Genomic DNA, 26,154 nt, shown 5'->3' with positions numbered 1-26,154 from the left:
TGTGAATTCACAACAATTTAGATGGCGCCCTCTAGTGGTATAGTCATCACAAATGTAATTGAAAACATAGACAGCGCCCTCTAGTAATTTTGCTATCTGAAATGTGCGATGTAATGTAATTCAGATTCACAAAAATGTAGACACCGCCCTCTAGTGAATTAGTCACCCAAAATGTGCAATTTAACGTATTTCAGATTCGTAAAAATTGAAGACAGCGCCCTCTAGTGTATTAGTCATCAGAAATGTGCAACAAAATGTAATGTGATTCTCTTTCGCAAAAACATAGGCCGCACCCCCTAGTTTTTACACAGCGAGCGCCCTCTAGTGGATTAGTCATCTGAAACGCACACTTATTTTACGTTCTGCAGAAATGTAGGCTGAGGCACGTATTTGCAACGAGCCTGAGTTGAACATTCTGGCAGCAGCTCGACACCTCTAAAGTTCCTCTTCTCATCCAGACAGGGGAACTGAGAACCAAAATGAGCCAGTCTCATGAGGACAGCCTGACCAGCGTGGCCTGGAATCCAGACGGCAAGCGTTTTGTTACCGGGGGTCAGAGAGGCCAGTTCTACCAGTGTGTAAGTGCCGTCGTTTTGTTACACCTGAGTGAATCTCATCAATCCGGGTCTCATTTCAGCCCAGCATCAAAAGAGCATTTCAAAACAAGCGATCTACAGTAGTTATCTTGAAAACACCCTAAAATGATTTGGGTGCCTTAAAAAAATTTCTTATTTTGACTTTACTTTATTTGTTAATATTAATTTTTAGCTTTATTTTTGCTGTTTTATGTTATATGTACATGATTGCTATTGAGTGTTTCATTTCCACATCTGAAGAAATTACAGGGAGGGGAGGCTTTAATGATGGGGATTGATGCATCTTAGATTTATTAAAGGATTTGTTGATCTGGGTTTATAAAAAATCAAGTTATGTTTAGACAGTAGCCCCTTTCACACAGTGACACCGGTAAATATCTGGAAAATTTCTGGAACGACTTTAGCGGTAAATTCAGAAAAGCGCTGTTCACACTGGCAAAAGTGTTGCAGAATTTTACCGGAAAAGATCCTCCACACATCCATTCCAAAACACCGGTAAATTCTGACATCATCAACCGGAAATGAGCTCTAATCGGCTGCGCTTATGTTTGTAAACATAGTAGTGGTCGTGCTTTTGTTGATAGCTTCACTTTTATTTAAAGCTTTAGCTTTCATGCAGCTGCTTTTGTCCCAGAGATATCCGAACAGCAGCTAAATGTTTACACACTCGACTACATTACAAATTCTGTGGATGGATAAGTGATGTGAACAACTTCATTGTATAAAAATTAACTCTGATGGTTCTTCCAAATCTCAAAATATTGCCATTGGTGCATTTCTTTTGTTGTAGAAAACGCAAAATCAAAATAACATTTAAAAAAATTAGTTGACAATGCTAAAAATCTGTGTTATTCCGCAATATATTGCTTTCTTAACTCTTCTGATGTTTAAACTCTGATATTGTCTGTCTAAAATCGATTATAAATGTGATGAACTTGCATATTTTTTTGTTATTTTGACCTTGTGTCACGTTGTGCTCTGTATGACAGCATTTTAATTTTAAAGGTGCAGCAGGTGATCGTCTTCAGAAACATGTGTTGTTGTGCTGGTTGAAAGTCTCTTCACAGTCCAATAGTAATGATTAAAGTAAATGATCTAAAAGTGTTTATATGCGTTTATATATTCTGGGTAAGGCATAAAACTAAAAAATGTTCATCCAATTAAAATTTGTCAAGCCCATAATTCCCATAATTATGATAAGTAACTGTCAACAAATGTAGATTTGTACATCTCCGCTCCCGTTCACACAGACAGATCTGCCGCGTTCACGTGCACGAGAGAGAGAGAGAGAGAGAGAGAGAGAGAGAGAGAGAGAGAGAGAGAGAGAGAGAGAGAGAGAGAGAGAGAGAGAGAGAGAGAGAGAGAGAGAGAGAGAGAGAGAGAGAGAGAGAGAGAGAGAGAGAGAGAGAGAGAGAGAGAGAGAGAGAGAGAGAGAGAGAGAGAGAGAGAGAGACATCGGTGAAAACAAATGCTGAGTCAAAAATTTGAAAAATCCTGAATCAATATTGGAGTTGGTTTTGCACAGTGGAGGAAGGACGACACCATGCTGAAGTATTTCTGTTAGACAGGTAATGATCTGTTTTAAAGCTATTTTAGTCTCGCAAAGCTGATGTAGATTGTGTTGTTATGAATGGGTTAAATGCACAGAAGTGTTGTTCAGCCACTGAAATCTTCCAGTAAGAGATTGATGTGACTATTTTCAGATTCATAAGGTCGTTTTACAGCATCAGTAATGTAGATTTTATTTAGTTTAACAACAAAACACCAGTAAATAGCGCTTTTCCGCCTAGCCTGCTTTACTGAGCTGAAGTTGCTTTTATATTCCCATCACATCGGTCCATTTCTGAACAGTGACCGCCTGTGATGTGCTCCCTATATTGTTTACCGCTACTCTGAATACTCGCTCTGAAATAGCATGCAAGTATGGCTTAGTAATAAGTGTAATTCCTGCATGCCGCCGGCCAAACATTAAGCATACAGTAGTGGCTTTAGGACAAAGCGTGTGAGACAGTAACGCCCCATTCACACGGGGCTTCAGCGTCAACGCTTGACTGAAGTTGGGGCTGACGTGATTGTCATAGCAGCGTCAGCCAATGAATGTCAGTCAGCAATAGGCCACTGTCTAGCTGGTGTATTTGCATACAGCAATCTAATTGGCTGACGCTTCAGTCGGTGCTTGAAAAGTTGAGCTAGTCCTAACTTCTGCAGTGAGCAATGTCTCTGAAGCGGCGCAGACGGATCCACAATGCAGTTCGGCAACGCCTGACGTCACCCATTCAAATTGAATTTAAAGCATTGATGCTGACGCCCTGTGTGAATGGGGTGTAAGACCAGCGATCCTTGCATGCATGAAATACTGCACATTATGACAAGCTCTGCTGCTACACAACTAAAAACATGCTCGATATAATACAGTTTTTCATCGGGTATTGTAGTATTATAAAGTATTGTAGAGTTTCTAACTGGTAAATGACATGATCTAGTGTGTTGTCTACTGTCATCTTTAATGTCATTCCAGAGGCGTGGCTTTGGGAGGGACTGTGTTCTCAAAGCATTTTGGCAGATCACCTACTGCACCTTTAAGTTCAACTAACATTGACAATGTCATCAGTAGCCTGGAAAACAAAACAAAAAAAGCTCAAACACAGAACTAAAAATTGTAAATACTGGCGAATAACTGTCTGTTATTATTATTATTATTTATTTATTTATTTATTTATTTATTTATTCTTCAGTACCAAATAAGTGCTGCCATTTTGACCATTTAAACCTCTTCAGTAGCAGGTTTAAAGTTAATCCCTCACTGAATTTAAAGTTTAAAGAAAGAGAGCAACAAGGTTAAAGTGAAGGTCTACTGTGAAATTAAATCCAGGATCAAACTGGTGGTGTAAACGTAAACCTGCTAATGTTAAACAAGCTTTCAAATTTGGTGCTACAGAATTATTACATAAAGCTTGATTTGATTTAGATTAATGCTGAATCCTTATTGGTTCAACCTAATCTTTGTGTGTGGTTTATTGAACAGTTCTGTGCTTATTTTACACACATCAACCAATTAAAAGTAAAGAGAAAAACTGCCTGGTGTTTTATCAAATAAACATGTTTTTTTTTCAGTTTGAGTTTTTTTCTCCTGTTTTAAGTGCTTTGTTTTGTGATTTAAGTAAGTGAAAATAAATTTAAAATGAATTATTTATTTATTCATTTAATTTATTTATTATTTTTTTGTGTGAATGTAGTAACCCCGGTGTAATTGTTCACAAATACCCTTAAAATGTGTAAAAATTCCTGTCTTCTTGTTTTAAAAATGCGTGTTGTTAGTTTGGGTTGGTAAAATGTTTAAAATATGTTTAAATTCTGTGAGTAAATTGTTACCTTTAAAATGGAAATATTTTCCAACATTATAAATGCCAGTGTTGATCAATCTAACACATCATTGATTAAAATTATAGTCATTTTTATCGATTATTATTATTATTATTTTTAATGATTGCATATATTTTGAGTTGGAATATGACCTCGGGCACCTCCATATGCATGTGGAGAGTGTCTAATTAAGCAGATGTTTGATGTTTTGTTTTGATGCTCGGTAACTGTTGGGTACAAAAATGTAGACAGCACCCTCTAGTGGACTAGTCATTAGAAATGTACAATGTAATGTAGCGTAAATCAGATTCACAAAAGTTGTAGACAGCGCCCTCTAGTGCATTAGTCATCGGAAATGTGCATTGTAACGAAATTTTGCTAAAATTGTAGACCGAGCAATCTAGTGGATTACTCATTAGAAATGTGCAATAAACATAATTAAGATTCACAAAGTTGTAGACAGCGCCCTCTAGTGGATTTGTCATCTAAAATGTTTAATAAAACATAGCAATTTAGATTCGCAAAAATTGTAGACAATGCCCTTTAGTGGATTAGTCATTAGAAATGTGCAATGGAAATAATGTAATTCAGATTTGCAAATAATTGTAGGCAGCACCCTCTAGTGGATTAGTCATTGGAAATGTGTAATGTAACGTAATTCAGATTCACAAAAATTGTAGACGGCGCCCTCTAGTGGATTAGTCATCAAAAATGTGCAATAAAAGTCAACGTAATTCTGATTTGCCAAAAATGTAGAAATCTCCCTCTAGTGGATTAGACATTTGAAATTAGCAATAAAGTGTAAATTTATTCAGAATTGTAGACAGCACCCTCTAGTGGATTTGTCATCTAAAATGTTCAATGAAACATAACAATTTAGATTCCCAAAATTGTAAACAGCGCCCTCTAGTGGATTAGTCGTTAGAAATGTGCAATAAAGCATAATTTAGATTCGCAAAAATTTGGACTGCACCCTCTAGTGGATTTGTCATCTGAAATGTTCAGTGAAAGTTAAGGTAGTTTAGATTTGCAGAAAATGTAAACAGCGCCCTCATGTGCAATGAAATGTAACCTATTATAATAACTGCATGTTTTTGAGTTGATTTAGGACCTTGGGTATCTCCATCTGCAGCCTCTCATTAAGCAGTATTTTGAGGTTTTGTTTTTATGCACTGATAATTGTTGGATGACGATGAGTGTGTCTTTGGTCAGGATCTGGACGGGAACCTGCTAGACTCTTGGGAAGGCGTCCGTGTTCAGTGTCTGTGGTGTTTGGGTGACGGCAGGACAGTTCTGGCCTCAGACACACATCAGCGCATACGAGGATACAACTTTGAAGACCTGACTGACAGAAACATGTGCGTTTGCTGCATTTCACACCTTTTGCATTTAGATATGTGCAGTTGTGTTAGTGTGTGTACAATGTTATTGTCTCTTACAGAGTTCAAGAGGACCATCCTATAATGTCCTTCACCGTGTCAAAGAATGGAAGATTAGCTCTGTTAAACGTCGCAACTCAGGTGAGCATCACATTTTAAATCTGCAGGATTTTTTTTTTATTGTTTGAGTTTGATAAAATCATAGAAATATTCGTCAGATTTAATCAAACTATTTGGATATTTAACTCAATTCAAGTTTGTGTAGCACTTTTGTTTCAAGCCAGCTTTACGAAAGGTACACATTATTGTATTACAATCGAATTAAAGAGCTCCTGTTATGCATTTAAAGAGGTCATTTTTTCATATTTTGGTTTTGGGGGTCTCCAACAACTTACAGGAACTCCAGCACACAATAAGGCTAATTAAAAACTCATTCATCATTTTAATCAATGGTCACCAACCTTTTCATCACCGTGGACGGGTCAACTCTTGACAATTTTACTGCGGCCCGTGGGCAGGGGGAGTGCTAGGTGACTATCAACCGATGTCTCAGAGGATGACAAGCTGACAAAACAGTGCTGCAACGCAGATACAAGCTTTATTCATGGAGAAGATTTTTCTGAGATAATTAGTCTACTCAAATCTGTATATTGCTTACAAAATATAAGGCTGATTGGTCAGTTCTCTACATGCTGGATTCACCTGATTTGTTGACAAACGGGTTGCGGATCCATTCCTTGGCAGTTAGCTTGTCCTTTACTTGGCATTTTCCCCTTTGCAAAGACGTCTGTTTCTTACTCATTTTACGGCTTGTGCGTTAAATTTGGGCGCTCAAATGACCAAGAAGTAACTAAATAATACTAATCATTTTTCAGAATAAAAGATTGTTTAGACTAATTTAGAACAATTCAGGATTTCTTGTGCTGCCCGGTACCAATTGATCCATGGACCGGTACTGGCCCGGGGGGTTGGGCACCACTGATTTAAACAGCTTATTACTGAACGTGCCAGTCAACTAATAGCTAATGAATGACTTTGGGTGCTTTCACACCTTTGAATCGATTTAGTTGTTCTGAGAAGGGTGCGTGATGTAGCCTATTTGAGGACCGGGAGACTTACCGGGAGATTATCATTCGTTTGTGGGCATCCAGAGACTCGCAAAACTTCCCGCTCTACTCATAACTCTCTCTTCGTATAGCCGTAAGCCTATTACATATCCATAAAACACAGTGATATAACCGCGCTTGGATCGTATCGCTTTCTCACTGCAATCGAACCACTCCAGATCTCGTTTCAATCGAGCCAAGACCACCTCATTCAAACGATCTCGGAGCGATTGATTTGGCGTGGATCCTAGCGCGATTGCTGGTTTCACATATGCCAAACGAACCGCGCTAACTGGGCAAACGAGACAGGTTCCCAAACAAAAGTGTAGGTGTGAAAGCACCCTTAACTAGGTCAAGGGTAGTATCCTCCTCATTCTGCTCACTCCAAGTATGTTTGACATATTATGGGTCATTCACTCAGAGTGCATTCTTTCATTCAAATGTGCTACTTTTCCATTGTATTTCTATGTGAACATGAGCTTGACGGACCTTCGCTACTGTTACGCTCACTTTAATTTTTTTAAGTTAAAAGAGCTTTGACGCACAACTCGACTTAATAACTAACTTAAATAATAAATAACTCAAATGTGAGTTTCAAAGCAGTAGACCAATCAGAAGAGCTCGGAGGCTGGACAAGCGTTCTGCTTTTGTTCATAGTAACACAAGTTGGCATGACAATTGCTTTATTACAAGTTAAAATGGCAGAAGATTTATTTTTGCTATCATTCCTGAGCACTGCGTCTCACGTTTGTCCCACTCTGTGTGAATGACCACTTGTTTTTGTAGTTAAAGTGTGTGTGTGAGCCTGAATCAGCAGTGAACTGTATGCTCCTGTGCTGTGGTTTAGGGGGTTCATCTGTGGGACCTGCAGGACCGGGTATTAGTCCGGAAGTACCAGGGTGTGACTCAGGGCTTCTACACCATCCACTCCTGCTTTGGAGGATACAACGAAGACTTTATCGCGAGTGGCAGTGAAGGTAAGATCACACGACAATCTCAAAACATTATTATTGAACACCAGGTGAGTGGGCTTGACAAACAACCCGTAGAAAACACACTCTTTCCTCTCTCTAACTGACACTTGCACCAGTTTTGCACCAAACACTTTCTCACAATCACTCCATACCTCGTAAACAAGATGTGCCTCACACAAATGAGTGGGATTGACAAACCACCTGTAGAAACACTCTCTTTATATTAACCCTTGTGTGCTGTTAGGGATGTTTTCCTCCACTCTGAGGTGATTTCGAGGCTTAATTTGGCCACAACTTTCTCTGTATTCATCAAAAATCATTCCATTTGCTGAAACAATCTCATTTTGACACATATTACCTCAACAATACACTCTGCGCAAATGGACTACCCTTTCGTTATGTTTGGGGCTGTTTTTGCCCCATTGACTTCCACTATATTCACATTATTTGTTCATAAAATCCATTACAACATATCTATGTGTATTCTTGATTGTTGGTGGGTTTCCCTGTTGGGAAGAGAAACAATTTTAACTCCATGTCTTCTGCCACATTCGGACGGTCGGGTCAGAATTTAGCTTCAACAACATGAAAGCATGAATCCATCCTGCCTTGTATCAACGGTTCAGCCTGCTGGTGGTGTTGTAATGGTGTGGGGGAGATTTTCTTGGCACACTTTAGGTCCATTAGTACCAATTGAGCATCGTGTCAGTGCCACAGCCTACCTGAGTATTGTTGCTGACCATGTCCATCCCTTTATGACCGCAATGTACTCATCTTCTGACGGCTACTTCCAGCAGGATAACGCACCATGTCATAAAGCCTGAATCATCTCAGACTGGTTTCTTGATCATAACAACGAGTTCACTGTACTCAAATGGCCTCCACAGTCACCAGAGCTCAATCCAATAGAGCAGCTTTGGGATGTGGTGGAACGGGAGATTGGCATCGTGGATGTGCAGCAGACAAATCTGCAGCAACTGCGTGATGCTATCATGCCAATATGGAGCAAAATGTCTGAGGAATATTTCCAGTACCTTGTTAAATCTATGACACGAAGAATTAAGGCAGTTCTGAAGGCAAAAGGGGTCCAACCCGGTACTAGTAAGGTGTACCTAATAAAGTGGCCGGTGTATAATTGCTGTTTTACTCCATGTAATAGCAAGTAACTTTTTTGCACCTGCTTATCTGAAGGGTTATTGCTGCCAATTGATTATAGACAGTAAAAATTACACATTGTACTTCACAACAGGGAAAAATGCCAACAATGCATGATTATATGCTGTCATGGCTTTGCACTCAATAAATGTCTTCATAATGGAAGTCAATAGGGCAAAAACAGCCCCCAACATAATGAAAGGGGAGTCAATTTGAATGGATAGTAAACTTTCTCAGTTTATATGTACTTGTTTTGTGTGTTGCCTCTTCTCGTTGAATCGCTGAATGCCTCCTCAATTGTAAGTCACTTTGGACAAAACCATCTGTTAATGACTAAAGGTAATGTAAGAGTGTGTATCTGGCTGAAAGCATTGAGGTCTGATGAGGTTTTCTGATCTATGTTTTGTCTTCAGATCACAAAGTTTACATCTGGCACAAGCGTAGCGAGCTGCCGATCGCCGAGCTGACAGGACACACACGCACCGTCAACTGTGTGAGCTGGAATCCGGTGCTGCCAGGCCTGATGGCCAGCGCCTCTGATGACGGCACGGTCAGGGTTTGGGGTCCGGCGCCCTTCCTCGACTCCCAGGACACCGACGGACTCACCGGTATGAAAATAACACTGCTTCATTCTGCCCTGTTCAATTTGGATTCATCTCTACACCTGTAGTGCTTTTTACAATGCACCGTGCTCAGTATAAACGAGTAGTACGTGCACAGAAGCATCCAGTTATGAGACCATTTTACATTTTACAGCATCGATCATGTAATTTAATTAAAATACATTCAGTCAAATAGGCATACGTATACATTTAGTTGTTCAAGCGCAAAATGAGATGAAAAGTAATGTAAACACAAGCGCCATCAGGATCAGCAGGCGAGCGCAGATTGAAAACACTGGAGTAAAATAAATGTTCATATTTTAAAAGGCATAACGTTTAATGTTATTTAATGCAGAGCTTCATGTCTGGTCTGAGACCCATTTTATATTTATAACCAGGGATTACCATTAACACTCGCCAACCCGCCATATGCGGGTCGATTTCAGCGGTGGCTGGTAAGACAGACACTCGCACTAGCCACTTTGGCTGGTTGAAATAAATACGGATAATAACTCTTAAAAGCAGGGTTCGACAATAATGCTGTGTTCACACCAGACGCGGTACGCGCGGATAAATCGCGCTATTTGCGCGTAAATAGCCGCAAGGACATTCGCGTGTCAAATCTGCTTCAATCGCGTGTCAAATTCACTTCAGAACAGACGCGGATTCGCGTGATGGGCAGGGCTTCTGTCTGCCCGGTGACTCTAGCTTCATAGCTAAATGGCTAAAATGGATTTTATTGAGAAAATAGCAGTGTTTATGTGCTTTATGAAGACTGAAAAACAGTGTCGATACGTTTAGGGCCGTGTCTGAGTCCACTACATCCTTTCAGAGGTGCATCCAGCTCTGTGAGCTCATTAACTCCTCCAGAAACTGAACCTGGATAACGGAGGCTTTCAGCGGTGCTTCTGACTGAGCCCAGCCCAGTTTGATGACTTGTTGTCGGTGTCAGCTGGAGGATTTCCCCTGGGACACCATCAACAGGTTCTATGTCACAATCACGCCCCCACAAGAGCAAGCTTCTGATTGGTTAACGCAGCGCGAATGTCTGCTGAAGTTCAGATTTTCAAATTCGAGAGATTCGCGCGAAACGCTCGCTAAGCGCGTCTAACGTGCAAATTGCTGAATTCGCCCCGCGCCATACTCGTCATTTGCGCCGCGCCGTTCGCGCGTATCGTGCCGCAGGATGTCTATTCGCACGTTTGCATTGACTTAACATGTAAATCACTCGCGTGCCGCGTCTGGTGTGAACGCAGCATTAGGATGGTCCAATATGCATGCGAAGGCGATCTTACAATTGAAAAGCAACATGACTGAGAAAAAATAATTGCATCCACTGCATCCTCGCTCTCATTTTTAAAATGGCAGCCGCATAAAATAAGCATATAACAACACGACTTACTACAAATTAAAAGTCCCTATTACATTGGAAACAGCTGAATAACTGAAGTGTTTTGTCTCCTCAGTAGAATGCTATAGCATGGACAGTTGATGTTGACTCTGGAGCAGATGTCCACTTCGGGAAACACACAGTGAGACACACTATAGACTTCTGTGAATAAAGAATGAGAAATGAAGTAAATGGAACGGCAGTTTTTTCCAGGCGGTTTCACATCCCCACCCGCGGAGACGCCGTTTCACTCGATTAAACATGACGCCGGCGGCCACCTTTTCTCCATCTGACTTCGCATCCGTGCGCCGCATCACTTGACGGACATGATGAGGACATGCCCCCTCGGTGGAAGCTCCGCCTCCTCCTGCAAACACTGAGTGGACGACTGCCTCCTGGACACGCCCACACACAAACACACACACACAGAGTTATTTATTACCGCTTTAATTTATTATTGTGAATGAATCAAGGCCTCAGGCTTGCTTTGTGTTCCGTACGGTAATATGCAGTCAGCGAGGAGACTAAAAATGCGGAGAGAAAACCAATCATATCCTTACTTCTCAGCATGAACTTCTTTTGGCCGCCTCGTCCGCTTGAAAGTGAGTGTCTTCACCAGCAGAGGTAATGTTTTCCTTTATTCTCCACTATTTTAAATGACAGCCATTTTTAACAGCTTAACGAACCCACTCATGTTTTTGTTTTCGTGGCAACGATTTGATCGGTTGTTATTCTTTCTTCTGGAGATGGAAATTGACGAAGACGCATTAAACACCCGCGACCCGTAGACTTCCAGCATGCTAAACGTCCTGCTAGGTTACAAACACATGTAAATATCGGCCTCCGTAAGTGGCTAGTAGCTGTTCATGTCACGAAATCAAGGTCGTTTTCGCAGTGAATGTGTGTGTGTGAGAGGAACGAACTCCCAAATATGTGTTTGTGGCGAGCGCTCCGTTGTTTTCGTCTCGTTTCATATTATTTTTAAAAGGGGAAATGAAGCACTCGGTCAAGTTTACATTATTTTGAACACTGGATTCCACTTTAATGAAAATGTATTAATTTAACTTGATTAATGAATCCATTTTGAAGAAAACAGCATGTTTTATAGTGGATTTTAGACCTAGGGAGGATATCGCTGTGTCTGACGTCACAGGGTTGGTTCTGTTCCCTCAGCTGAACAGATACAGTGGAATTAAAGGACTGAACACAGAGACTGAACAGCCTAATTTAACCCAATGCGTGAAGTTGTGGACGTGGAGCTGCTGCAAATACAAGCATCAGATGTGTGTCTAATATAAACATATATATTTATTCTATTTTCTTTTTTTCCTTTTTAATTATCGATCATTTGATGCGCTTTGGTCCACTCTCTGTGTTACGCTGCCTGACTGCCTGTATTTTTTTCAACCATGGTAGTAACGGACTGAACACAGATACGAGACAGCCTAATTTAACCCAGTGCAGGAAGTTGTGGACGTCCATCGCAGATTTAAGCATTTAAGTGTTTGAAGTTGTGTATTTTTCTTTTGTTAACACCTTTGGTTTGATGCACTGTGGTCCACTCTCATGCTGCTCCAGAGCTGCCTGACGCGTCATACGTGACTTTCTGCTTTACTTAGTCTAGTCTGTGTGTATTATTTCAATACGTATTCCCTTATACTAAGTCTCTCAACATGTACCTGCCGTGAAAACAGCGCCGATCCTTGTTTGGTCTGAACATGAGCAGAGATGAGGGGCTGTAGTAGTGAAAAGTGAAAGTACCGCACCTTTTTGAAACCATAGTTGTAACCCAGACAGGCGTGAGATATCCAGCTGCAGAATCGCAGACCCACACATGCTTCAGCACACAATCCAGGACAGACGATCTAGGCAGGGGCGAACCATATGAGGTTAATGACGGATCAGGAGCATTATCGCCTCCTACTGCATTTCACAACATGGTTTCCCATTTCAGTCATTATTATATCGTAACGATCGTTTTAACATCTATGCAGTTTTGGTACTTGTATAAATAAAAATAATTAGTTAAAACTGAATTGACCATTATTTAAGCAAATAAATACTATTTAAATTACTTGAGTAATATATTAATACAGTGTTATACACGTTATGGTATACATGTGTGTATGTGTGTATATATATATATATATATATATATATATATATATATATATATATATATATATATATATATATATATATATATGTATATGTATATATATATATATATATATTTATATATATATATATATATATATGTATATGTATATATATATATATATATATATATATATATATATATATATACATATAAGATTTGTATTACATATAAAGATGCGTTATAGCCTATAAATATTAACTTGCTATTGTTTCCTTTATTAAAATGAATCCATTATATGATTGAAACCTGTCAAGTATCAGCGATATTTACTGTCAGCAAAATAATGATTGATTGAAAACTGTTCAGTGTATTATATTGAATGTCAATCGCAAACAAAATTCCTATATATATATATATATATATATATATATATATATATATATATATATATATATATATATATATATATATTGATGACCAGGTCCAAGAAGACATTAATAACATTAACATCTGTGTTAACCCTATATGGTTCGCCCCTGCCTAGATTGTATGTGCTGGATTGCGTGTGCTGAAACGTGTGTGCATACATACATATACATACATCTGATGCTTGTATTTGCAGCAGCTCCACGTCCACATCTTCATGCAGTGTGTTAAATTAGGGTGTTCAGTCTATTACTTCCACTGTATCTGTTCAGCTGAGGGAACGGAACCAACCCCGTGACGTCAGACAGCGATATTCACCCTAGGTCTAAAATCTACAGTAAAACATGCTGTGTTCTGCTAAACGGTTTCATCAATAGAGTTAGTTTAGTAAATTTTCATTGAAGTGGAATCCAGTGTACAAAACAATGCTAACTAGTGCGCTTCACTTCCCCTTTAATGCTTTTTTTTAACGTGTTTAGGATTACTCGTCGTTTTATTGACTTTTATTTTGTTTATTTTCTGTTGGCTTTATTGCTTTACCCTTGTATTATGGTATATATCTCGGCAAGTGGCCTCTTAAATGCTTTTTTCTATCGGTGAATTTCTTATACTTTCATAGCATCAGTACAGGTGTACTCTTAATGATTTGGGTGTTCAGAGTGTGATCACTCCAGCGAACTACATTGCCTACTTTGAGTTCTTCTGTAATTATGTGCTCTTCATATGAAGAATCTATAGATATAAATATATATAAATAATATATATATTAATACAGACTTGCGTGTGTGTATTTCTCGCCATGTATCCTCCCTTACAGATGTTAAGCGTTTCTCACCTGCATCAGGTAAACTCCTTGTACAGGTTACTCGTACCCTGACCTGTTCTGAGTGACGCCGAGAAAAAAAAGGCAAAGCGGTGCATGCAGAAACACCCTCACACGTGGAGATCTCGCACACTCGTGGTGTTGTACGTTCTGGTTTATGCAACTGAACTGCTTTCCTTTCCTTTGCTTCTGAATATTTGTGTTTCCTTCCAGTCTTAGGTTTTGAGGTTGTTGTGCTTCGGGCTGGTGAACTAAGCTAGACTTTTGGCCTAAGTTTATTGCGGTCAGGTTCACGAGGATCTGTCCTGCATTTTCAGTGTGTTATTATTCTAAGTGATTGTACTATTATGTAATGTTCTGTAGGAGAGGTGTTATGTATACATACTTTCAATAAAGCATTCAGGGTTTTAAGACTAGCCGGAGCGAGTCCTCACTTTTGTCCAAAAGTCGGTAAAGTACACCTGAAATCAAAGCTAGCCATAGTGATTTTGTTAGCTCGCATTGCTTGTGCATCTCGTTGAGAAAAAAAAAAATGTTTGCGCTTGTAATCTTTCATGGATATATACACAAGATGTCGCATAGGGACCCTGAGCATGCGTCAATAGCGCCGCCATATTTGTACAGTGCTCCCAGGACAAATGTCATTCAACCGCACTAGTCAAGACAGTGTTATTACGTGAAGATGCGGGACTTTAGCGCTGTCTACGGGTGTAGTAACGAGCAAACAAAGAAAACAAAGCACAAAGGCAGAACATTTCATAGGTAATATTAAGTTTTTTTCTGTTTTTGTATGTTCTGAACTTTTGTGCTAATCAGGTAACGTTATTGATGATAACAGTCACTTACTGCATTCACCATACAGCAAAGCAGCTCCAACTCGCACTAAACACTCGGCTTATGCTAGTTTTGTTGAATACAATCAGCAAACAATGCAAAAGAAATATGACAACGAGATGCTGCGCTGCCAGAAACCTGTATTATTGTCGGCTAACGTTAGTGAAAGAGTCGTTCGGGGGATTCATTCACAAACGAGTCGCTCCCTCCGTCAGTATGAGCAGTGAAAGCAGGAGAGGAGCTGTGTTTCAGGACATGATTAGATTAAATTTAACAGGGAGGGTGAATAATACATTTCTGTACACACAAACACAAGCTTTTTGTCAGGAATGCCTGTGCGGTCACTGATCCATCAATGTAGAAAAGTGATGTAAAATTTTAATTTTCGTAATTAGAAAAAAAATTACATACTAACATCCAGGAAAACTCCCGATCATAGAAATATGTGTATATCTCTGGCTTTATGTGGCCACAGTCCTCCACTGTACCTAGGTCCCGCGTTCATTTCAAAGGAGCGCTACCCTGTACCAAGATGGCGGCGCTATTGACGCATTCCGTCCAGTAGACAACAATAGGCCAGGCGACATCTAATGTATACATCTATGGTAATCTTTAATCAAAGTCTGCAAATGCACCTGTTTGTTCTTAGTTAAATCATTATGTCTGAGGTAGTGGGTGGGGCTAACATACGTAACCACGCCCCCTCCAGCTGTCAGTTTTGACAACAAACAGAAATGATGAGCAGGAGGAGTCTGTTAGGCTGTAATAACTCTCCCCAAACCCTTTTCCCCATCTTTCTGAATGAAACACCTGCTTTACTACATCCAGTCAGCTCTGGGGTATCTCTAACAGTGAAGCTGGATTCTGAAGCGTGATGAATAACTCATGACAGGTCTGTGAATAACATTTTTACGTCTTCATTTTATTTAAGAAACACCACAAATGCAAATATGTAAAAACAAATGAACAAACCGATGACAATAATCTCAAATGAACAACGAACAACCTCTCTTCTGAACGACAGCATCGAATAATAACATTGAGGAGTCATGAATGTGATCAGCTGTACTGTTGTCTGATTGGCTGAACCGTTAGCATTCATCAGCTTTAAAGGTGATGGAACCATTAAATGGACAGTTCACCCAAAGATTTACTCACCCTCCACTGGTTTATGAGTTGCTTTCCTCTATTGAACACAAAAGAAGAGACTTCGAAGAATGTTGGAAACGGGTTAACTCCCAAAAAAAGAAACCCTATGAAAGTCGATGGTTACAGGTTTCCTGCATTTTCTATAGCATATTTTGTGGTCAAAAAGAGGAGAATTTGAAGAATGTTAGAAACCGGTTAACTTCCACCTGTAACCATCGACTTTGATAGTATTTGTTTTTCCTATTTTGGAAGTTAACCAGTTTCTAACAATCTTCGAAGTGTCTTTTTTTTTTTTTTTAAACACTAAAGATAGTTAGAAAAATGTTGGCAACCTGTAACCACTGACTATCAAACTCTTTTGTGTTCAAAAAGAAGATACTTTGAAGAATGTTAGAAGCCTGTTAACTTTCAAATTAGAAAAACCAACATTTTTCATAGTGTTTGAAACCTGTAACCATTGACTCTCTTTAAAGACGCTTTGAAGAATGTTAGAAACATGACAAGTCAATGCTTACAGGTTTCCAACAGTTTTCAAATTATCTTTTGTGTTCAACAGATTAAAGAAACTCTGGCTGGTTTCAAACATTTAAAGGGTGAATAAAACATTACAGAATTGTCAGTTTTGGGTGAACTACCCCTTATAAATGGCAGCTGTTTTCATTTTTTTTTTTTTTAAAGAATGTTTGTGTGTGTGTGTGTATGTGTTTGTGTGTGTGTGTGCACTATATTGCATCATTATTTTTATTTTGATATGAATTTTAAATCTGCAGGCAGCATAACAAATCCTAGAATCAAGAAATAAATGCATTTTAGAATTTAAAAAAGCATACAGAAAATTCTCCTTAAAGGGACGGTTCACCCCAAAATTTAATTTTCTCCATCATTTACTGATTTACTTAATCCTTCTTTGATCCAAACTAGTTTCAAGTTTCCCTCTGCACAAACACAAGGGATGATATCAGTAAGAATATCGGTATCCAAACAGATCCTGCCACTCCCATCGCGTTTATTTTGTCTATTATGGCAGTAAATTGGGCTGTCAAAGACATTTCTATGGGTTTAGAACAGGGGTGTCTAAACTCGGTGATGGAGGTTTCTAGTACACCTAGAAAGAACTTGATTAGCTGATTCTGGTGTGTTTAATTGTGGTTTGAACTAAAATATGCAGGACACCAGCCCTTCAGGACCGAGTTTGGACACCCCTGGTTTAGAAACATACTGAGGGTAAAGAGTGCTCCTTTTTGGGTGAACTGTCCCTTTAAATATCAATGACAGTAATGTAAAATAAAATGGCTGTAAACAGGCTGCAATCGAAACTTTCAATATAAACCAAAACAAATACTATGAAAGTCAAGGGTAACAGGTTTCCAACATTTTTCATACTATCTTTTGTGTTCAAAAAGAAGAGACTTTGAAAAATGTTAGAAACCAGTTAACTTCCAAAATATAAAAAAAAAAAAAATACTATGAAAAATGTTGGAAACCTGTAACCATCGACTTTCATAGTTTTTGTTTTTCCTATTTTAGAAGTTAAATAGTTTCTAACATTCTTCAAAGTGTCTTCCTTTTGAACAAAAGATAGTTTAAAAAATGTTGGAAACCTGTAACCATTGACTTTTATAGCATTTGTTTTTCTTACTTTGGAACTTATCTGGTTTCTAACTTTCTTCTTTTTAAACAAAAAATATAGTCAATGGTTACAGGTTTCCAACATTTTTTCAAACTATCTCTTGTGTTTAAAAAGAGACTTTAAAGAATGTTAGAAACCGGTTATCTTTCAAAATAAAAAAAAACAAACACTGTGAAAAATGTTGGAAACCTGTAACCATTGACTTTCACATTATTTGTTTTTCCTATTTTGAAAGTTATCTGGTTTCTAACATTCTTCAAAGTCTCTTCTTTACGAACACTAAAGATAGTTTGAAAACTGTAACCATTGACTTTATTAAGTGTTCAAAAAGATGTAAAAAAAAAAAACGGTTAAGTTCCAAAATAGGAAAAACAAATACTATGAAAATTTTGTAAACCTGTAACCATCGACTTTCAGAGCATTTGTTTTTCCTATTTTGGAAGTTAATCAGTTTCTAGCATTCTTCAAAGTCTCTTCTTTTTGAACACAAAAGATAGTTTGAAGACCTGTAACCATCAACTATTGTTTGTTTAAGAATGTTAGAAAGCAGTTAACTTCTAAAGTAGGAAAAACATACTATGAAAGTCGATGGTTACAAGTTTCCTACATACTCTATCCCTTTAAATATTAATAACAGTAATGTTTTGATTGCAGCCGGTTTACAAACATTAAGTTATTTAGTATTTTGCATGACTGTAAATGATATTTAAAGGAATAATTCACCCAGAAATGAAAAAAGCAGCCATTGACTCACCCTCAGGAAGTTCATTTTTGGGTGAACTGTCCCTTTAAATATCAATGACAGTAATGTAAAATAAAATGACTGTAAACAGGCTGCAAATGAAACTTTTAATATAAACTTAACAAACACTGATTTCAGCCTCAAAAATGATGCATTCACGACTGGTTTAGTGAGACTGACCGTCACTTAAACGCATTTAAAACATCAGGTTTAGCGATCTGACGAGAAAAGCAGGAGGAGCCGCATTTCTCAAATCTGCTGGAGTCAGATGAGATGAGCAGAAGTCAATAAACCCACAAATATTTCACACACCCAAAACCTCCCAAACAGTGATTTAAAAAATGCATGCAAATCAGTGTGGCAAAACATAAATCATAAAAAAAATAATCAATAAAATTGTGATCTTTATTTACATGACAATTAAGCACATTTTAAGCTCCAGAATGCAAAAAAAACGCTGATATTTGTGCTTTATAATGATCATTTATTTGTATTAATTATTGTTAGTAATATTGGGCAATAATAAATATGTTTTTCAATAATAAAGTTGGCATCACTTTATTTTGATGGTCCCTTTGACACATTTTGTTGAATTAAGCTACATTGCATCTACATGCCAACTAGTTCCCATTAGATTATAAGCAGACGGTTTGGGTTAATGTAAGTTGACATGTTCTTGCAGTTTAGTCAGTTAAATGTGTTGAAGGAGCAGCATCAGCACATATTAAGCAGACAGTCGATTTATACTCATGAGAATTACCTGCCATGCAGTTGCAATGAAACTTTTAGTCAACATAATGTGCAATCGGGACCATCAAAATAAAGCTTCACAGGATTGCCCTATAAATCAAAGTTTTCATTATAATACACAAGAAATATGATGTAAATGGTCAAAATTTTGTGCTGCTTTTATTTATTATTCTTAAACCATAATCCTAGTCATTATTAATTACGGTATTATTACTATACATTACTTATTATTTGTATTGTTAGCATTATTAGTGAATACTCATGATATTTAAGGAATATTTTAACAATTCTGTAAACTTTATTTTTTTTATATTACAAAATAAATCCTGCCTTTTAACTTGATTCCTAAAACAATATTATTATTAGTCATTATTTATTACAATAACAGCATTTGTTTGAATCTGTATTACATATTTGAATCCTAAAAATGATACAGTGGTTAAGATTGCAAAAAATCTAGCCTCATTACAATAAAAGAAATATGCAAATGATTATTTAGTTAATTTAAAAAACTTAATTAGTTTTTTTGAATATGACTGAAATAAATCCTGCTTTTTAACTTTATTTGTATTCGTAAAACATTATTATTATTAATTACAATAACAGTATTAACTTGAATCCGTTTTGTTGAGTACAAAGACTTTTATGAATAGTTTAATCATATAAAAATAATACAGTTGTTAAGATCGAAAACAAATCTAGTCTTCATTATGATGAGAAGTATGCAAACGACCCGAATCTGTGTTTTAATTGTACTGCTCATTAACATATTTAACATTCTTAAAACATAAGGGAAGTTATTAGCAGTCAACCATGAACTTCAATATTATTAATGTGTGTCATAATTTGTATTATTATTATTTCTAGTCATTATTAATTACAATACTATTACTTATAATTTGCATTGTTAGTATTATTAGTAAATGATGATGATATTTATTGAATATTTTAACAACAATAATGTAAACTCTTAATTTTTTTTGAATATGACTGAAATAAATCCTACTTTAACTTTATTTGTATTCTTTAAACATTATTATTATTATTATTAATTACAATAATAGTATTAACTTGAATCCGTTTTGTTGACTTTTATGAATATTTTAAACCTATAAAAATAATACAGCAGTTAAGATTGAAAACAAATGATGAGAAATATGCAAATGACCCAAATTTGTGTGTAATTGCACTGCTCATTAACATATTTTTTATATTCTTAAAACAAGGTATTGTTGGTCACCATGAGTTACAATAATAATATTAACGTGTCATAATTTGTAATAACAATATTTAAAAACAATAATGTTAATAAAATAATTGTATTATTATAATAAATTTAATAATATGCATTCATTTTAAAACAACAGAACAAACGTGGAGTGTAATAAGAAAACAGTCATTATGCAAATTAAAATATGCTTAATTGTCATGCAAATATTCTCATAGTGGCAAAAGTATCCAGTTATCCTAATGCCGAATATTGTGTGTTCTCTTGGGGATGAATGTGAGCTGTAAGTGTGTGTGTGTGTGTGTGAGATTGTCTTGAAGCTTCAGCCCTGAGCAGCAGTTGTGGATGGACAGAAATAGGGTGAATCTTCATCTTCATCAGTGGAAGTGGAGCAGGGTTTGGGCTGATCCTGGATCTGCGTAGGCGGCAGTTGTGTGTGTGTGTGTGGTCAGTCGTTGATGAGCGCCAGGATCATACTGCAAACAGAAGGACAGAAACACACACACTCAACTCCAGCTTCAACATTCAGATGCAACCTAAAGCCTCATTCACACTGAGTGACTCGCAGAGGAAAAGGCCTACGATGGAAAGACGCATGAAAACAAAACTTTTCTTAGCTATTAAACACGTTTGTGCCAAAGTCAAACATATAAATAAACTAAAATTGAAAACTGCAGTGTGTGTGTGTGTGTGTGTGTGAGTATACCTGTACAGGTAGATGAAAAAGCAGAGCAGGTGGAAACCCAGTTTGATCATGGCCTCCTTCATGTGGGTCTTCAGCTGGCCTCGGTTGTGGATCTCCGTTGGGTCGTAAACTCCCATGTTCCCCATCGGCACCTTCACAAATCTAAGGACGACCAAAGGCAGAGCTTCAGCTGTATTTCCACTGCATTCCCATTACCCATGATGCTTTGCAGGAATTATGGTAGCAGCTTTAATTAAACGATCAGTGAAGCGAGAGGGCTTCATTCCCCTCGCAAGGTAATCAGTTCGATATTTCTTCAAATATTGAAAGGAATTGATTAAGAAATACAACCGGCTTAGTTGGGAAAATTTTATTAAATATGTACATATCTGTTTAATGTTTAAGACTTTACATAACCCGACTTCACCATTAAATCAGTTTGTAAATATTAGAACGACCGCTCACCGAAATACTAGAGGAGGTGACAGGGGGGACTGCATGATTCCTCTCAAAAAAAGTAAATTCAGTCAGTCTGTATTTTCAGTGAGAGCTGCTAAGGAATGGATCTCCATCCCACCAACAATTAGATGATCATGCACTTTTAGTTCTTTTCAGTCTCATGTTAAAAATTGGTTATTAACAAATCAGCATTAGTGCTGTATTCTTGACACATTTGTACTGTTGTCTTTGGCTTTTTGTCCTCTGCTGCCATCAGTCTGTTTTTTTCTTCTTTTCTTTACTTTTTTAACTGTATTTTTTATATGAAAGTGTATTTAAAGTTTAATGTTGTGCTTCTATTTTAGATGTGACTTTTCAACATTCTGTAAGGCGTCTGCGGATGAAAAATAGTCATTCTTGGCTAATTCTGGCACATTTTACAGTAATGTTTATTAATGTGCATTGACCCTGTAAACCAGGGGTTCCCAAACTTTTCAGCCCGCGACCCCCAAAATAACAATTCCAGTGACTCACGACCCCCAAAATCCTCTGAGGTGGTTATAAATACAGAAACCTTGCATGCAATGACGCAGACACACCAATTAAATTTGTGTCAGTGCTTTAAATGTGCCAGAAAGTATAACCTGATGTTATAAAATCAAAATGCATCTGACGCTATTGCTGCGTTTAATATAATGTAATTACCCCAGGGGTCGCAATTCAATAGAACTAGTAACTATAAGCTACTACAGTAACTATATAGTAACTATAAACGACTATTTTTATTTTCAGTATAGTTATGGATAAAATATGTTAATTCTTATGGTTTAATAAAAATAAATAGATTTTTGGAAATCACCAGGCGACCCCCCCTCATTGCCCCGCGACCCCTCAGGGGGTCCCGACCCCCACTTTGAGAACCTCTGCTGTAAACAAATAAACTAAACTAAACTAGGCCGATATGGCTAGGACTTGTGCTCTCGTTTCAATGTAATAATCAAGGAACTTTGTGGTCTTCAAAAATTATTGAAACTCTTTGGTTATTTTTGAGTGAGATGCTAATGGTCTAATCTGATTCAATGATTCAATAAGCTAAAAGTGCTCCTGCCAGAGCTGGAAATCGGCTGATTGGATTGAAAAATGGTAAACAGCAGAACAACAGCATAAACTACTATAACAAAGATCACCTCAGGTACTGATTATGGGCTTTATTCAGTGTAAAATGCTCCCAATGCGAGTTAAAACACCATTTTATTGAGCACTTTTAGCTTAGCATAGATCATTGAATCAGATTAGTCCATCAGCATCTCACTCAAAAATTATTAAAAGGTTTTGATAGTGGTCCTATTTAAAGCTTGACTAGGCTGATATTGCTAGGAACTGTACTCTCATTCTGGCGTAAAAATCAAGGAACTGCAGTCTTTGAAAATTACATAATCTCTTTGGTCATTTTGAGCGAGATGCTAATGGTCTAATCCGATTCAATGATCTATGCTAAGCTAAGCTAAAAGTGCTCCTGGCAGACCCAGATAATAAGCTGAATGGATTTAAAAATAATACATAAATAGTAAATAATCAAACCTATGGATGCATACGGTATATTATTATTATTATTATTAGAAAATAATCTGCAAAACATAGTGAATGCAAAAGAGCCACAGATATGCTGGTGATACTGCAGGCAAGCTAAAATACCAAATGTAAAAACTAATTCAACTGAAGCACACAAGTACCTTCCCCTGAGTTTGTTTACTATGAATGGGACTATTTGTAGCACAACCTTCTCAAATAAAATTAATAGAAGTTGCCCAAATCTTGAAGTGCAGCTCTTAATTTGAAAATAGTGTGTAGAGATGCGTGTACAGCTATACCTGTAAATGTTCCACGCAGCCACAGGCAAGTTGAGCAGGAGCACAAACCAGTGCATGGAGACCAGCATTAAGACTGTGGGCAGAGCCTGAGCGATCAGCTCGGGAATCACCCACTGAACAAGAGAAAAACACATGCAAACCATGCTAAAATCACATTCAGACAGGAATACGTGCAGGTCATTTTCTACATGCAAGACCACCGTGTGAAATGTGGAAACAATTCAACTTTGACTTCTTACGGGAGAACAATTATGCCCATTCACCAAGCTGTGCAGCAATATTTAAAGTAGCAGTAAACAACAGGGATCGTGAACTAATGTTTATTCATTCATTCATTCATTCATTTTCTTAGTTTAGCCCCTTTATTAGTACCTTTTAATAATTTTAAATCTAGCATTTTACCTTTTGTAAATTTCCATCTCTAACTCATATATTCATGACACTGACTTTGTAAGAACGTGAATACTGTCATCTTTTTTTTTTAATATGTTTATGCTACATTTGTCATGCATGGATATTTATGTATATTTGGTAACTGGGACGATCCCTCCCTTTTTTTTATTTATATATTTATCTTTTTAAGGGGGTGGGGGGCTAATGTCAATTATTTTATATTATTATTATTATATATTTTTCTTCTTTTTATTGGCATTGTGCTGTTTTTGTTAAATATCTTAAAAAGAAGGTAATGATTCGCACTCAATTGCTTCATACTGTTTTTATTTTTACTTTTTCTTACATTTTACGGGTGATAACAGACAAACAGACGTCTGTTTGTCTGTTATCACCCGTAAAATGTAAGAAAAAGTAAAAATAAAAACAGTATGAAGCAATTGAGTGCGAATCATTACCTTCTTTTGAATAATAGTAACGATCAGATTAACGCACCAAACCAAAGAAGTAACTAAAAAAGAACCGCAAGCGCGCAGGACAAACTTCAGTAACTCTGCACACGTGTTAAATATCTTATAAAAACTGTTATATAAAACAAAATATTTAAAAAAATAAAAATAATAATTTTAAAACTTCTTAAAATTTGGCTTAAACGAGATCAAATATGCAGCCGCTGAATTTATTTCATTTTACTGACAATACTGTATGCATTGTATTGTAAGTGTATAATGAATTACTTTTACTATTAAATTTGTTACAACTTCCTGCCTAGGAATTACAGATGTAAATTAGCAGCTGTTGCTAGATCGGATACGGTGGCGTTAATGAGAATTGTTTAATAAATTTCCCATTTATTGTATTTTATTAACGTCTACTCCCACCCCGACCCTAAACCCAACCACCACAGTACTGTAAAAACAGTAGCTGTACTGAGTATTATTTATGTTAATTAATTATTAATTAATTATAATTATTTATTAATATCCGATCTACCCAAATTAGCTTTATAGATAACTGTCACAACATGTCATGTTGTACATTGTCCCTGTATTAATCTGGGGTCACCACAGCGGAATGAACTGCCAATTTATCCAGGATTTGTTTTACGCAGCGGATGCCCTTTCAGCTGCAACCCATCACTGGGAAAGTGAACGAATGTGTGAATATTAAACCAAGTTGACCTCAATGATTGACTCGTACCTTGTTTAACTTGGAGCAGCAGGCTCGAGCATTGATGTAGTCACATTCCAGATCTGATAGAGTAATTATCTGAACACAGAGTCAGGGAAATCACACACACACACATCACAAACAATCATTCACACAAATCTCGGGCTTATATTCACACATATTCAGAGGTAAAGTTGGTTTTACATTCGCCCATTCGTTCATTTAGCAGTCTCTACATTGTTTACCATGTTAATTTGAATATTGGATCAGAATTAGCATGCAAGTATGACTTAAACAACATTAACTCTATCTAATTGACTGTAAACAATGCTGTACTTTTGATAGTCAATAGCTGCTAATATGATTTCACTATTCATAATTAGCAAATAATAATTTTCTGAAATTATATTTTTAAGGAGAATGTCTGAATATCCCAAAATTAACTTTGACTAACTAATTAACTTTACTTTTATTAATAATATCACTTCAGAAAATTATTATTTGCTAATTATTATTTGTTTTTTTATTACTGTGATGGTTGTTTTTTTTTAACAGAGTAAAGAAACTTTCACATTATGTCTGATAATATTTTTTTCTTTTGGAGAAAGTCATTTTGTTTTATTTCGACTAGAATAAAAGCAGTTTTTAATTTTTAAGAACCATTTTTAGGTCAATATTATTAACGTAAAAACATCTGTTGAAATCTGATTAACTTATTAAAATGAGTTAATATTATTTATTATTATTTGCTAATTATAAATAGTGAAATCATATTAGCAGCTAATGACTATTAAAAGTACATTGTTTACAGTCGATTAAATAGTGCTAATGTTGCTTTAAGTCATACTTACACTCGATTTCAGACCTAATATTCAAAGTAGTGTGGTAAACATTACAGAGAGCAAGTCACATATTATAAATAACCAACTTTACCTCAATACAAAACCTAATATACAGCTGCAGGCTGATATACAAGTCATCTTTCAACCGATAATCACTATAATGTCACACTTCTGTGCATCTAATCTACACAGATGTAAGCAGGTCAACTTATTAAATCAAAATAAACGACAAACACAAGCCTGAGCGATCCTGATCTGTCCGCAATCACAGTCTAACCGCTAATAATAACAGCGACAAACTCATGCTCAGGTGAGGAGAGCTCAGGCAAACACTTCTTCATTCAGGTGGAGTCTTGATAAAGGATACAAAATAGACGGAGAGGAATATTAAAGCGCAGCAGTCGACGAGGGATAAAATGAACACGGCCGCCTCCATTTCTGCACTTCCGCCTTGACTGCCGCTTCCGGGTTGTTCTTCTCGTGCTGAAACGTCGGTATTTTGTCGCA

The 26,154-nt window shown here is 37.0% G+C and overlaps 2 protein-coding genes across 4 annotated transcripts in view; one reads left to right on the top strand and one right to left on the bottom strand.

Moving 5' to 3' along the window:
• Positions 1–14,331, top strand: part of wdr26a (WD repeat domain 26a) — a 31,455-nt gene extending 17,124 nt beyond the window's left edge. The window contains exons 9-15 of one of the 2 annotated variants that reach the window (XM_073925693.1): positions 459–578; positions 5,172–5,317; positions 5,401–5,479; positions 7,292–7,421; positions 8,987–9,181; positions 10,645–11,189; positions 13,910–14,331. In XM_073925693.1, the coding sequence (XP_073781794.1) occupies positions 459–578; positions 5,172–5,317; positions 5,401–5,479; positions 7,292–7,421; positions 8,987–9,181; positions 10,645–10,667 (693 nt within the window). In that variant the 3' untranslated portion in view covers positions 10,668–11,189; positions 13,910–14,331. Of the gene's footprint in view, positions 1–458; positions 579–5,171; positions 5,318–5,400; positions 5,480–7,291; positions 7,422–8,986; positions 9,182–10,641; positions 11,190–13,909 lie in introns of both variants that reach the window. The other variant, XM_073925692.1, reaches the window with a different exon arrangement.
• Positions 14,332–18,363: 4,032 nt separating this feature from the next.
• On the bottom strand, positions 18,364–26,104 carry cnih4 (cornichon family member 4). 2 transcript variants are annotated; one of them, XM_682723.11, is made up of 5 exons: positions 26,015–26,104; positions 24,836–24,904; positions 23,243–23,355; positions 20,955–21,095; positions 18,364–20,724 (listed from the first exon to the last, which is right to left on the bottom strand). In XM_682723.11, the coding sequence occupies exons 1-5, from the start codon at positions 26,081–26,083 to the stop codon at positions 20,697–20,699; spliced, it is 420 nt and encodes a 139-aa protein (XP_687815.7). In that variant the 5' UTR covers positions 26,084–26,104; the 3' UTR covers positions 18,364–20,696. The 2 variants fall into 2 exon arrangements, with proteins under 2 accessions (XP_687815.7, XP_073781795.1); XM_073925694.1 differs by lacking the exons at positions 18,364–20,724; positions 20,955–21,095 and adding an exon at positions 21,672–22,484 and having other exon boundaries at positions 22,897–23,355.
• Between the last annotated feature and the right edge of the window lie 50 nt (positions 26,105–26,154).

The sequence above is a fragment of the Danio rerio genome, chromosome 16, assembly GCF_049306965.1.
Source record: "Danio rerio strain Tuebingen ecotype United States chromosome 16, GRCz12tu, whole genome shotgun sequence".
NCBI lineage: Eukaryota > Metazoa > Chordata > Actinopteri > Cypriniformes > Danionidae > Danio > Danio rerio.
The sequence above is the reverse complement of the archived record's forward strand: the minus strand, read 5'-3'. Positions and strand labels throughout refer to the sequence as shown.